This window comes from Carassius auratus, chromosome 47, assembly GCF_003368295.1.
Source record: "Carassius auratus strain Wakin chromosome 47, ASM336829v1, whole genome shotgun sequence".
Lineage (NCBI taxonomy): Eukaryota > Metazoa > Chordata > Actinopteri > Cypriniformes > Cyprinidae > Carassius > Carassius auratus.
This window is the reverse complement of record NC_039289.1, coordinates 11355653-11370034: the sequence shown is the minus strand read 5'-3', so window position 1 is coordinate 11370034 and position 14382 is coordinate 11355653. Positions and strand designations below refer to the sequence as shown.

The following is a 14382-nucleotide window of genomic DNA, read 5'->3' as shown; positions in this document are numbered from 1 at the left end:
AGAGAAAAGTGCTTGTCAAATGGTCTGAATACTCAGTCATTGTGATATTTCAGTTTCTTGCCTTTTAGTAAATTTGTATATCTGTTTTTATTATTATTTTTTTTTTGCTTTGTCATTATGGAATATGCATGATATAATAGAAAATAGAAAAACTAATTATCTTATAAAGCATTTTTTTTTTTTTGTATAAAGATTAATGTACTGAATTGTTCTGTAATGACAAAAGCATTGTAATTCACAATTCTTAGAATTACAAATTGGATTGTTATTTAAGTTATATATTCAATTTATGTATGTCAAATTTTAATTTTTGTTTTTTAAACATTTTTCTAAACTGAATTTAGTTCAGGTTACAGGCCTGAAGATGGCTGAAGTGCTATCAGAGAAGCCCAGCTCTGACTTCCTCTTCTCTGTGTGCTTGAGGTTTCACTGTGTTTCCTCTCACAGTGAGAGATGTCTGAATGATCACCGTATAGAAGATATTCATCTGGATCACACGATGAAGATCATCCAGCTTCAGATCTGTGAGTTAATCACATTAGATTTGATTATTAAATGTTGTTATTATTATTTAAAGTCTTAATAAATGTGTATTTTCTTCCACTCATAGATCTGCTCATGTGGTCTCAAGTCACAGAGAGTCTAACAAACACAGCAGTAACTTTAGGAGCTGATGTGATCATAAGCTGTGATCTTGATATAGAGGAGATTTACTGGTACAAACTGAAGTTACCGGATCCTCCAGAGTTGATCTTACGCACTTACAGTAGCACATATGAAGGAGCTAAATATGAAAACAGCATCTTTGAAGACAAATACTCAGTGAAAACTAACAGTCGTCTGTTCATCAGAAATATCACCGCTGATGAATTAGGAGTTTATTATTGTGTGAAAACTAGTGAACCACAAAAATTCAGCAACGGCACCAAAATCTACATCAGCGGTGAGTTACTTTCTCATTTCAGATGGATTTTCAATAATAAATACATTATACACATTTATGAATAACTAATATTTTTGAAGTGTCTTTGTTCTGTTAAAGACTGAAATTGAATAAAGACTTATAAAATCAAACGCATTGTACAGAATCAGTCTACAGGAATCAGACAGAATCACATGATGCTCCAGAACAGGAGACACCATGGAGAAACCTGACCATCATCACATCTGTTCTGCTGAATGTGCTTCTGATCATTGCATTAATAGGTTTGTACTGCTTTTACTGCGAGTATGTTCAGGTCTCACTGAACTAAATACAAGAAGACAAGAATTTAAATCTACAGAAACATAACCATATTACACATGCTCTTTGTTCAGACTGTTATAATTTATGAATTCAGTTTTGTTTGATTGATTGTTGTTTCAGGTTTGGTGAAGAGCTACACTGATGTACCTGGAAGATCTAAAAATTACACTGAAGTTCAAAACTCAAAAATTCCAAAGGTAAAATATGTCTTTAAAAAATGTTATATTATTTTTTTTTTCTTTCTTTTATAGTATTTGAATTGCAGTAAATTCTTTCAACCTCAAATTACTTGAACAAGATTAATTATCTGAATGATCTGAAAAATGTAAGATATTACACAACTCTGGGAAACACTTGACTGAGACAGAAAATATTTAAAGGGGTCCTATTATGCTCTTTTGCAAGGTCTTTATTTTGTTTTGAGTGTGTACTAGAAAAGACTCTCATACTAGGTTGTTCAAAAAGCACATTATTTTTCACATATTTTAAATTATTACAAAACCTCTATCCCCCAACTGGTATGAACAGCTCAAATAGTACATGTATCAAATGAAGGCCCGCCTTCTGAAATACAAAATGTGCTGTGATTGGTTAGCTGGGCCAGTGTATATTGTGATTGGTTAGCTGGGCCAGTGTGTGAGCTTTGATTGGTTAACCGGGGCAGTGTGTCTGTTGTGATTGGTTAGCTGGGCCAGTGTGTGTTGTGATTGGTTAGCTGGGCCAGTGTGTGTTGAGCACTGTTGGGAACGTTACTTTAAAAAAGTAATTAGTTATAGTTACTCACTACTTGTTCCAAAAGTAACTGAGTTACTATTATAATTATTCTATGATAAAAGTAACTCGTTACCAGGGAAAGTAGCTATTTGCGTTGCTGTTAAAAAAATAAATAATAAGTTGCTATATGTCAAAGAAATGTATTGAATTGAGTAGAACAGATAGGTGTTCGTAGATAACTTTGGATATTTATTGCACGTCAACAGACAGCAAGAGTTTTATCCTGCACTTCAAGTATTATCTTTGTAAGAATTTTTTTTTTGTCTTCACTCTTGGACATAATGTACACATTACATGCACGTTCTTGCCTTTGAGCACAATGAATTTGAAGTAGTGCTTATATCTACACCTTGCTGCTGCTGCTGCGAATCTCTGTTTTAGCTGTTGCGTGTGTGTGGCGCCGCCGGCGCGTGTCCTGGTATGTGTGTAAAAACACTGGCTCTGCATATCCAGTAATGTTAACGGCGTTGTAATGATGGAAAAAAAGTAATTAATTAGATTACCCCATTACTGAAAAAATAACATTGTTACCTAACGGCGTTATTCCAAACACTGGTGTTGAGATTTGTTAGCTGAGACATTAGGTGTTGTGATTAGTTAGTTGGGCCAGTGTGTGTTGTGATTGGTTAGCTGGGCCATTTTTTGTGTTGTGATTGGTTAGCTGGGTAGGTGTGTGCTATGATTGTTTAGCTTGGCCATTTTGTGTTATGATTGGTAAGCTGGGTCAGTGTGTGCTGTGATTGGTTAGCTGGGCCATTTTGTGTTGCGATTAGTTAGCTGGACGGGTGTGTGCTGTTATTAGTTAGCTGGGCCAGTGTGTGTGCTGTGATTGGTTAGCTGGGCCTGTGTGTGTTGTGATTTGTTAGCTGGGCCAGTGTGTGTTGAGACTGGTTAGCTGGGCCATTATGTGTTGTGATTAGTCAGCTGGGCCAGTGTGTGCTGTGATTTATTAGCTGGGCCATTTTGTTTTTGTGATTGGTTAGCTGTGTCAGTGTGTGCTGTGATTGGTTAGCTGGGCCACTGTATGCTGTGATTGGTAAGCTGGGCCAGTGTGGGTTGTGATTGGTTAGCTGGGCCATTTTGTGTTGTGATTGGTTAGCTGGGGCGATGTGTGCTGTGATAGGTTAGCTGGGCTGGTATGTGCTGTGATTGGTTAGCTCTGTCAGTGTGTGCTGTGATTGGTTAGCTGGGCCATTTTGTGTTGTGATTAGCTGGGCAGGTGTATGTGTTGTGATTGGTTAACTGGGTCAGTGTTTGCAGTGATTGGTTAACTGGGCCAGTGTGTGTTGAGATTGGTTAGCTGGGCCATTATGTGTTGTGATTAGTTAGCTGGGCCAGTGTGTGCTGTGATTTGTTAGCTGGGGCATTTTGTGTTGTGATTAGTTAGCTGGGCCGGTGTGTGCTGTGATTAGTTAGCTGGGTCTGTGTGTGCTGTGTTTGGTTAGCTGGGCCATTTTGTGTTGTGATTGGTTAGCTGGGTCAGTATGTGCTGTGATTGGTTAGCTGGGCCATTTTGTGTTGTGATTGGTTAGCTGGGCCAATGTGTGCTGTGATTGGTTAGCTGGGCCGATGTATGTTGTGATTAGTTATCTGGGCCGGTGTGTGTGCTGTGATAGGTTAGCTTGGTCAGTGTGTGCTGTGATTGGTTAGCTGGGCCTGTGTGTATTGTGATTGGTTAGCTGGGCCAGTGTGTGTTGTGATTGGTTAACTGGGCCAGTGTGTGTTTAGATTGGTGAGCTGGGCCATTAAGTGTTGTGATTAGTTAGCTGCGCAGGTGTATGTGATTTGATTGGTTAGCTGGGCCTTTGTGTGTGCTGTGATTGGTTAGCTGGACCTGTCTGTGTGCTTTGATTGGTTAGCTGGGCCACTGTGTGTTGTGATTGGTTAGTTGGGACATTTTGTTATGTGATTGGTTAGCTGGACTGGTGTGTGCTGTGATTGGTTAAGCAGTGCCAGTCTGTGTTGTGATTGGCTCCACTTGGCATCTAGTTGGGAAATCTCATGCCCCTTATCATAGCCACCTGCCAGCTTCAGTTTAAATATTGCGTCAAAATCAAATCAATTTGAGATTGATTTTAACCCAGATGATTGTAACAACTCTTAGTTCGTCTGCCTTAGGAAAGCTCTTGTTCCATTCATCGATATTTGTGATATCACAAATCCCCCCAAAAATGTGTTGTAGTCCAGAAGAGATGTTTGTTGAAGTTTTTGAAAAGTATTTTTTGTTAAATATAATATCTACTTTTGAGCTGAACTTTGTACTTTAAACTTTGCAGATTTTTTTATTAATTCTCAAACAGCAACATTACAGAACTGACTAAAGTGGTAAAAAGTGAAAAAGCATAATATCATCCCTTTTAAAAATGTGATTCGAGCCTGTCATGCTTAAAAAATAAACCCCTTCATCCCTTGTGAGAATTCATTTGCAATAATAATTGGCTGACTGTACATCATGTCTTACATACTGTATAAGGACACATCATATATATTGATATGATACATGATATATAATATATTTCTCTTTCAGTGTGCTGAAATTGATTTTTACATGTGTCCTGGTGACACTGGGCATTGCAGAGAGCAGAGAACTGTTGTCCTTTACAGCCAATGAATTTTTCTGCTTTTATGTTTTATCATTTGTCAAAACACTGGAAATCAAGGACACAAACCTCAATAAAAGTACTAAAAAGGTTTTTTTTTTTTTTGGCTTGCATAGTAATTGTGTGTGTGTGTGTGTGTGTGTGTGTGTGTAGATAGATAGATAGATAGATCGCTAGATAGATAGATAGATAGATAGATAGATAGATCTAACATCTGCACAGCTCTTGTTTGTGGTTCACACTTGTTTGGTCACTTGATGAACAACAATTTATACACTTGCATGTAGCAGGTGGTTTAAACTTTAACACTTGCTGCATGCAAGTGTAACTATGACCAAGTCACACGCTATGAGTAAATGTAAACCTAGACCTATTTTACTGCTGATTTTTAACCAATTTTATTCTGTTCATCTTATTTATTTCCATAAACTGTCAAACAAACATTTCAGTTGGAAACAGAATAACAGCAGTAACACTTGACTAATTTTAGACTCCTTAATCTCTAATCCATATATAAACTTAACAAATACCTTACTATTAACAAGCATCAAATTAGGTTAATTACAGGACATAACGTGTGACCATTAAAGGTACGGTATTAGAGATTAATATCTAAAAGATAAAAGACAAAAGCTCTTGTATATGGGTTAATGTCTGATTTTAAATAAAAGAAAACACACATGTGGTCAGAGCAAACCTGCCTTTAACTTCCTCATGATTGTGGTTAAAATCACCCTGTTATTTCGAAAGTGCTGAGGTAATGTTTATCTTTATAAATGTGTGAAAGAAACAAGACTGCACTTTTATGCACTTTTAACTTCAGTGTTTTAACATCCTGAAGGCCATGCAGCTTCTTCTCTTTGAGTTTATTGTACTTTATGAATATTTTAATTTTGTAAATTAATAAATTGACATTGTTTTATGACACAATGACGTTCCAAATTGTTTTGTATGTATGTGTGTGTGTGTTTTTATTTTATTATTTTCACAGATCTGCTCATATTTTGTCAAGCAACATAGACTTTAAAAGATCAACAAACATATTTTGATCATAAACTGTGATCTTGATGAACAGGAGTTATTACTGAAACTACCAGATTCTCCAGTCCTGATATCACTCTCTGCAACTCAACACTAACACGGATATGTTAAGGATGTTAGGAAAATATAAAGCATGATGTGTCTCTCAAAGTTAAAGTTTAAAGCTTAAATATCGAAATATAATAAAGCAAATGTACTGAAATTCAGGTCAACAGCACGATGAGAGTGTGATATTGCTTTAATACATCAGTTTAATGTATGTGCCGTTTATGGGCAAGTAAATTTAAAATAAAAATAACACCTAATTATGCATGTGAGTCCTGTTTAAGGATATTATAAGAACTACAACTAATGATGTGTTTTTTGGTCTATTTGTTATATCAAGATCCAATTAAAATGGATTAAGAGACTTTAAATTAAATATAATTTATGCAATTATGCTTTTTTTTTTTTTTTTTTTTTTTACCTAACATATGTTCCCTGGGAATTTAACCCACAACACTGCCCACCAAACGTTGCAAAAATGAATTGGAAAATGTAAATGTAAATACAGAAATGCATTGTCATTTTACATATTGCATTGTGATTTTGCATATTCCATTTCAAATTGAATATTGCTACCCATATGCTTCCATACTATCTCAGGGGGAAATAATAAACACTTTCAAAAAGTTGAAAAGATTGTAAAGCTCAAGTATTGTATTTTTATGTTTGTGACCACCAGAGGACAGCATCGGTCCTCTAAGGAACACGTCGAAGTGAAATCTGTTGAAAAAATACCTCACCTCTATCCTACTGGTGGTATTTGCTCATAACCTACCTGGCATATCCACCTTTTTCCTCAACGCGGAAGTAAGCCTATGGGTGAGACTAAGGCTTCATTAGGTGCTATAGGTAAATAACGAGGAGAATAACAACATGCAGTAAATAGTAAAACTGTTTGCTTTACAAACCAGTGTGTTCTCAATTAAGATAATAGATTAAAATAATATGATAGGACACATCAATTGTCAATTGTTTAGTACAGCTAAAAATAGCTGAAGGCAAATGAGACCGGTGTAGCAGTCAATTCGGTTCCTCTCTGGAATTCCTGTTTCCCCTCTGGTTGCCTGGTCCGTGTAATAAACCCAACCAAATAGTTAATCAAACATTTCCCCAAAGTAGCCTAAATTCTGCGGATTTGGCAACACTGCCGCATGCAAATACATCAAACACACCTGGACGTAAGGAAAGCAAAAAGAGACAAATCTCTTGCTGCACTGCAGCATAGTAAAATGATTCTCAGACTTCCTTTTATGTTCTATTGATTTTTATTCATCTTGCAATTGTTCCTTTATTTTTGCCTTATGTCCGAGTTTTTGCAGTTTAATTTTTCCACTGCAAATGAGTGTAATCTGTCCGTGCTGACATCCAAACTCAGGGTATTACATTACTGTTTCCATATAGAGCAACAATACATTTGAACTATATTCTGTTTGATTAATCTGTTTACCTTCTTACTGAAAACAGTGGAATACAGTTCCTCATATAGGTAAAAACTATATGAGGAAATTCTAAATTACAAAACTCAAGGTGTTTATCCATTTGTCTTAAAAAAAGAGAGCAGAAATATTTAATTTGCAGATGTTCCTCCACTTTCCAAGTTGATGGTAAACAAAGTACTATAAGTGATAACTTCTCTATACTGACACGTTTTCTCATAGTAAAGTGAGGTATAGTGATACTCCAAAACAAAAAGTCAGTTCTTGTCAAGACACTATACTTAACTGACTTAAAGCAATTATCACATTGACAATTACCTGTTTTCTAATTTCAGTTTAAATGGGTGTATTCCTTCAATTGGACCTTTAGAACCTCATTGCAGGTTATTTGTTTAGATTTTAACAATACAGCTATTTCAATAGATGGCAAACTTGATCACATCTCCTCAAAAAACAATGTAAAGTTTAGAAGAAAAGTGGTTGCTGGACAAAAAGGCCTGCCAATTTTTATTTTAGAATTAGAAAAAAGCAAGCTTGCCATTTCAGCTAGATTCTACTGTCCTGGAATGGGGGTGGATGTTAAAAAAATGGTTAAAAAGGCAACTAAGTATTTCCCTCTTCAACTTTGCTGTGAGACATAAACTGATTATGTTAACAGCTAGGATGAATTTAGTGGGGAAAGTCACCGCCAGGACCAACAATGTTAATAAGTACATTTATTGACCATTACACAAAATATGCTATGCTATTTTGACTAAATATTGTCACAGTGTCTGGTTTGTGTTCCCTGGGTAACCACTAGATGTCCTCCTTCCCCACGGTGTCTGTCACTTCCTGAAACACATTCCCCATGATCTCTGCCTTCTCACTGCACTCAGCTGTCACTAATCATTTATCATTGCACTCAGCCCATTCCCCATTAGCGTTTGTCATTTCCCTGTATATTCATACCCTTTCTATCTAAGTATGTGTCACGAAGTCCTTGTATAGTTATCACGATGTTTTCGTAGTCTTGCTCTTGCCTATGTTTTTGTCTGTTTATGTTGTTGGATTGCTGCTCTGGTTTTGACCCCTGCCTGGACTGTTTACGATTTGGATTACCCCTAATAAAAGACATCCCTGCACATGGATCTCTCTGTGTTTTCCTGTATCCCGATCGTGACAGAAGGACTCCATCAACACGAGATCCGGCGGTGTGTCAGTTGATGTTTCTTCCCCAGCCACCGAGCGGGAGAGAAGCAATCAGTTTGAGGGAACCCATCTGGTCGTGTTTCGCGGGACCAGGGGAAGTCACCGAGGAGGGAGTGGTCGAGAGGAGGCTCAGCATCGCTCTCCACCATGGCCCCCCTTCGACCCGGGGGTCGTGTGGGACGGATCAGAGTTGCCGTCTCACCATGGCGGACAGAGAAGGGAGAGGAAGCGCATGTCCGCCGAGCCAGCGCCACTGCCCATGATGGCCACAAGTCCAGTGCCATTGCACAAGATGACCGCCAGCACAGACCCAATGCACAGAATGGCCGCCGGTCCAGCACACTGCCCGAGATGGCCGCCGGCCAAGCGCCATGAGGCAATATGGACGCCAGCCCAGCGCCACTGCCCAAGATGGCCACTGAGACATTCTTGGATTATTTCTCCATGCTGAACAAGATCCTAGAGATTCCCAGGAGTGTTCACGTCACGTTTGCTGATCCAGAGACTGTTCACGGCACGTCTGCTGAGCCAGTGCCACGGTACAAGATGGCCGCCATCCCATTGCCACTGCACAAGGTGGCCGCCAACCCAGAGCCACTGCCCAAGATGGCCGCCGGTCCAGAGTCATGGCACAAGACGGCTGCTTGTCCAGGGCCTCTGCACAGAATGACAGCCACAGTTGACCACGTGGACCCGCCAGAGTCGAGTCAGGTTCCCGTGGACCCGCCAGAGTCGAGTCAGGTTCCCGTGGACCCGCCAGAGTCGAGTCAGGGTCCCGTGGACCCGCCAGAGTCGAGTCAGGGTCCCGTGGACCCGCCAGAGCCGAGTCATGGTCCCGTGGACCCGCCAGAGTCGAGTCAGGGTCCCGTGGACCCGCCTGAGTCGAGTCAGGATCCCGTGGACCCACCAGAATCAAGTCAGGTTCCCGTGGACTCTCCTGGTGCTCATGGACCCTCTAGAGTCAGGGCTAGTCACCGTTGACCCTCCAGAGTCAGGGCTAGTCACCGTTGACCCTCCAGAGTCAGGGCTAGTCACCGTTGACCCTCCAGAGTCAGGGCTAGTCACCGATGACCTTCCAGAGTCAGGGCTAGTCACACTTGACCCTCCAGAGTCAGGGCTAGTCACACTTGACCCTGATGTGCCCTTAGGGCCAGGCTCACAGAGAGGATTTGCTCTCCTGCCAGTCCGATCCCACTGTGGTGGTCTTCTGCTCCGCCCTGGGGGCTTCCGTCCCGACCACACGGTTATGGTGGTCTTCTGCTCCGCCCTGGGGGGCTTCCGTCCCGACAACACGGTTGTGGTGGTCTTCTGCTCTGCCCTGGGGGGCTTCCGTCCCGACCACACGGTTGTAGTGGTCTTCTGCTCCGCCTTGTAATCCTGCTCGGTTCGCACTGTCCTGGGTCCCTGAATGCCCTGACCCACCCTGATCGCCGGTTGTATTGTGTTGTTTTTTTTCTGGTTGTTTGTTCTCTACCTGTCCCTGTTCCCCTCTGTGAGCCTGGCCCTAAGGGCACGTCTGCCGGAAGAGCGCGCTCCCGTATAGCAGAGCAGAGAGATTCACTGATCAGAGCGAGAGCGTCGCGAAATGTCACAAAATGAGTGTGTTTTTGGTTGCCAGGGCAAGACAACCCTGCACAGATTACCAAAAGAGAAACAGCATTAAGGGACCAGTGGATGGAGTTTATTTTTACAGAGCATCAACGGAGTTGTGCAAGTGTTTGTGTTTGTTCCCCTGCATTTCGAAGATGCTTGTTTTACAAACAAGGCCCAGTTTGACGCTTGATTTGCACATTGTTTATTTCTTAAGGATAATGAAGTCCCAACGAAAAAGGGTCACGTTCGTGTGTTGGAACCACATGCGGTGAGTAAAACTGCTTCAAATATCTCTGTGTTGTTAACTTAGCTATCGGCGTGTAAGCACAGAATCTGACTGTTAGCCATGGTTTGTTTTGGTTGTCTTTTTTCCTCAGCTTCCAGAGGCTCTCAACGCAAAAGCCTACTGGCGCTCGTGATTCTTTAGCTCTGCCCACACGTCACGCCTCCAGCCGGTCGTGTTTTTCCGGGTAAAATCGGTACAGATTATCTTTCTCTTATGAATATAATAAAACCAAAGACTTTTTGGAGTTATGAAGGATGCAGTACTACTCTATAGGTACTCAAGATTAACAGGATATTGAGTGAAAACGAGCATTTCACCCCCCTTTAATGAGCAGAGTCAGGCCACCAATGATCTTCAGGAGCATCTTCTGGAATCCAGTCTAAACACCATGGGATTACCAGAGCCTCTCCATGTCTCTGCTGAACTACTGGAGCCTCTCCTTGTCTCGGCTGGATTACCAGAGTCTCTCCACATCTCTGTGGAACTACCAGAGCCTCCCCATGTCTTGGCTGATCTACCAGAGTCTTTCCTTGCCTCTGCGGAACTTCCAGAGCCTCGTCATGTCTCAGTCGAACTCTCTGAGCGCCTGACTGATTCTGTCGTGGCCACGGAGGCAACCCTAACTTGTTCAAGTTCTATGTTTCAGACTTGCCCAACCGGATTTGCTCTCCTGCCAGTCCGATCCCACTGTGGTGGTCTTCTGCTCCACCCTGGGGGCTTCCGTCCCGACCACACGATTATGGTGGTCTTCTGCTCTGCCCTGGGGGGCTTCCGTCCCGACCACATGGTTGTGGTGGTCTTCTGCTCTGCCCTGGGGGGCTTCCGTCCCGACCACACGGTTGTGGTGGTCTTCTGCTCCGCCTTGTAATCCTGCTCGGTTCGCACTGTCCTGGGTCCCTGAATGCCCTGACCCACCCTGATCGCCGGTTGTATTGTGTTGTTGTTTTTTTTCTGGTTGTTTGTTCTCTTCCTGTCCCTGTTCCCCTCTGTGAGCCTGGCCCTCCGTCCCTCACCCTGATCCTCCGCTGATCCACCTCCCTCCTGGTCTCCCTGTTTGGTGTTGCACTTCTGGTCTCTGTTCCCCGCTTTACATGTTCCTTTTTTTTCTGGCCCTCCGTCCCTCCCCTTGAGCCTCCACCTGTCCACCTCCCTACTGGTCTTGTTTTGTTAGTCATGTCTTGGAGCATCTGGTATCCGCTCTGTAGTGAGGGGGTATCCCTTACGAAAATTAACCATGGTTTTACTACATATAAAACCAAAAAACCATGGTTACTATAGTTAAATCATGGTAACCACAAATTAACCATGGTTTTGCTAAATTAACCATAGTATAACCATGGTATTTGTAGTAAATCTGTGGTTATACAAATGGTAGTCAACACGCCAAAAAACCATGGGTTACTACAGTTTTACTATAATAAAACCATGGTTATTTTTTGTAAGGGATTGTCACAGTGTCTGGTTTGTGTTCCCTGGGTAACCACTAGATGTCCTCCTTCCCCACGGTGTCTGTCACTTCCTGAAACACATTCCCCACGATCTCTGTCTTCTTATTGCACTCAGCTGTAACTAATCATTTATCATTGTAAATCATTGTCAGCCCATTCCCCATTAGCGTTTGTCATTTCCCTGTGTATTTATACCCTGTCTGTCTTAGTATGTGTCATGGAGTCCTTGTATAGTTATCCCAATGTTTTCGTAGTCTTGCTCTTGCCTTGTGTTTTTGTCTGTTTATGTTGTTGGATTGCTACTCTGGTTTTGACCCCTGCCTGGACTGTTTATGATTTGGATTACCCCTAATAAAAGACATACCTGCACATGGATATCTCTGTTTTCCTGTATCTCGATCGTGACAAATATGAAGCAGTTGTGTACTGCATTACTTTATTTCACAGGTTTGGGGCAACGAAGATCATTTTTTTCTGACCAAGGCACATAGTCTGTTAACCAGGTTTATAGTTTATTGAATAAAGAGTAAAAAGATCACTATGAATTAAAATTTTCATGTTTGCATAGGGTTCTGATTTATGCACAACATTTATGGTTCATTGTTTTGCACACACAAATATTTTTTAAGCTTTAAGTGCATACATAAATAAAACAACAGCAAAGCATATAATAAAAAGTAAAAATAAATTAGCAAAAATGAATAAGTATACGACAGTATAAAACAGAATAGCCAAAGCCTCAAGCACCACATTGTAATCGATAATAAATCTGATTGAAAAACTGAAAAAGGAAATAAATAGTAAGTTGAAAAACCTTTCGTCTTAAAACTATTTTCAAGTTTAGTATTTAGGATGGTATTTTGAACCATTTGACTTGCCGTACATCCAGTCGTGCTTCTTGCGCACGCTAGTTCTGATCATACGTATAGCACCTCGGCAACTACGCAAGAATTGTAGTTTGATTACGTAAAGGTGAACAGACATTCCGAGGGGAACAGAATCGACTGCTACACCGGAAGCTAGGACCATAGATTCTACAAATGGCGACGCCCATTTTTACATCAGGAAAAAGGTGGATAGGAAGAGATATGGGGGGGGGGGGGTTCGAGTCTCTGTCCTGTCAGGGATTGCCGGTGTGGGGAGTGAATAACCAGTGCTCTCTTCCACTCTAACATCCATGACTGGGGTGAGACCCTTGAGCAAGAACCGAACCCTAGGGCGCTGCAGCAAAAATGGCTCTGGTTGTGGGTTCATGCTGTGAGTGTGTGCACTTGGATGTGAGAAATGCAGAGCACAAATTCAGAATATGGGAAACAGTACTTGGCCACAAATCACTTCCCTTCACTACTACACTGGCAGCATGGTGGGTAGTTTTATAATCTTTACTCTCCAATCTCTCTCTAGTATGTGGTCTCTCTCTCTCTCTTTCTCTCTCTCTCTCTTTCTTTTTTTTATCCATGATTTTCTTGCGCTGGCATCTATGTTTATTGTGTCTATGTTTGTGTCTAGTCAGATGTTCCCCTTCAGTGTAGTTTAATAAACATCCCTATGTATTCACACTTGGTTGTCTGTGTTTTCTGCTCACATTACAAGGTTACTTTAACTTTCTGGTTTTGGTAGATGCTCTGGGAGCAATGTATTAGTAGTAAAATTATTTTTCATGGCCAGAGAAATAATTTTACTTAGAGTCAATAGACAGTGTCTTCCAGACAAGCAACTCACTTTATTGTTCTATTAATGATATCCCACATAGCAAATGGACTTGGCCCAAATGTGGTTTCAAGCTGGCACTGCTGGCCTCCTGTCGGCAATGGTATGTACTCTTTCAGCCAGAGGTGGGCCATGTGTGGCAATTACAGCACGGCGGGGATCCGGCAAACAATATCCAGGCCGATTGTTGATAGGGGGAGTTTGGCCCAGATTAGTCCAGTGATATGTGGCCCAAATCAGGCTAAGATCTGGCAGCATATTATGTGACCCATAATAAACAAGTTAAATACAATATTGCTTGATAATGGTTAAATGATCACAGACATTTTAATGAAGTGTAGTATTGTTAAAATATCCATAATATGCTATACATAATATGCTGCCAGATCTTAGTTCTGGAGAAGCCCATCAAAAGCCTTGGCCGCTGGTATGGAATGGAAGCCGTCGGCAGCGGTTGCGGCGGCAAAGGCTGCCCTCAAACACCGGGATATAGTGGGGCAGGTCCAACATGGCAGAGGGGGCCTTGGATTGGAAGCAGCAACACCCACATGGCAAAAGGCTACTCCAACCGAATGGCGGAACATGGTGGTGGAGGAGGTGCGCCACCAGGAGGAAGCAGCCAGGTGTGCCAAGGCTGTCTCCCAAGCCCAGCAAGGCCGTTGGATGAAGTGGGATGGTGTGGAGAGGAGAAAAATAACATGGAGTGAGATGTGGGGTATGGAGGCTAATAGACTAAGTTTCATCAACAGGGCCACATACGACGTCCTGCCCTCCTCAACCAACCTACATCTCTGGTATGGAGAGGACCCAGCCTGTCCCTTGTGTGCAGGTGCAGCCCCAGCAACCCTCAAACACATCCTGGTGGGTTGTAAGACAAGCCTAACTCAACGAAGGTACACCTGGCGCCACAACCAAGTGCTGAGGTGTTTGGCTGCTGAACTTGAGAACAAGAGGGCAACCACCAACGCCACGCCTCTAAATGCCCAATCTACCATCCCGCGGAGAACAACTT

General features: G+C 41.8%; 1 protein-coding gene across 1 annotated transcript; it reads left to right on the top strand.

Annotated features, from left to right (window-relative positions):
• The first annotated feature begins 364 nt into the window (after window positions 1-364).
• On the top strand, window positions 365-6406 carry LOC113064571 (uncharacterized). The gene is made up of 5 exons (XM_026235423.1): window positions 365-524; window positions 611-943; window positions 1087-1206; window positions 1367-1443; window positions 6386-6406. The coding sequence occupies exons 1-5, from the start codon at window positions 365-367 to the stop codon at window positions 6404-6406; spliced, it is 711 nt and encodes a 236-aa protein (XP_026091208.1).
• Window positions 6407-14382: the final 7976 nt, after the last annotated feature.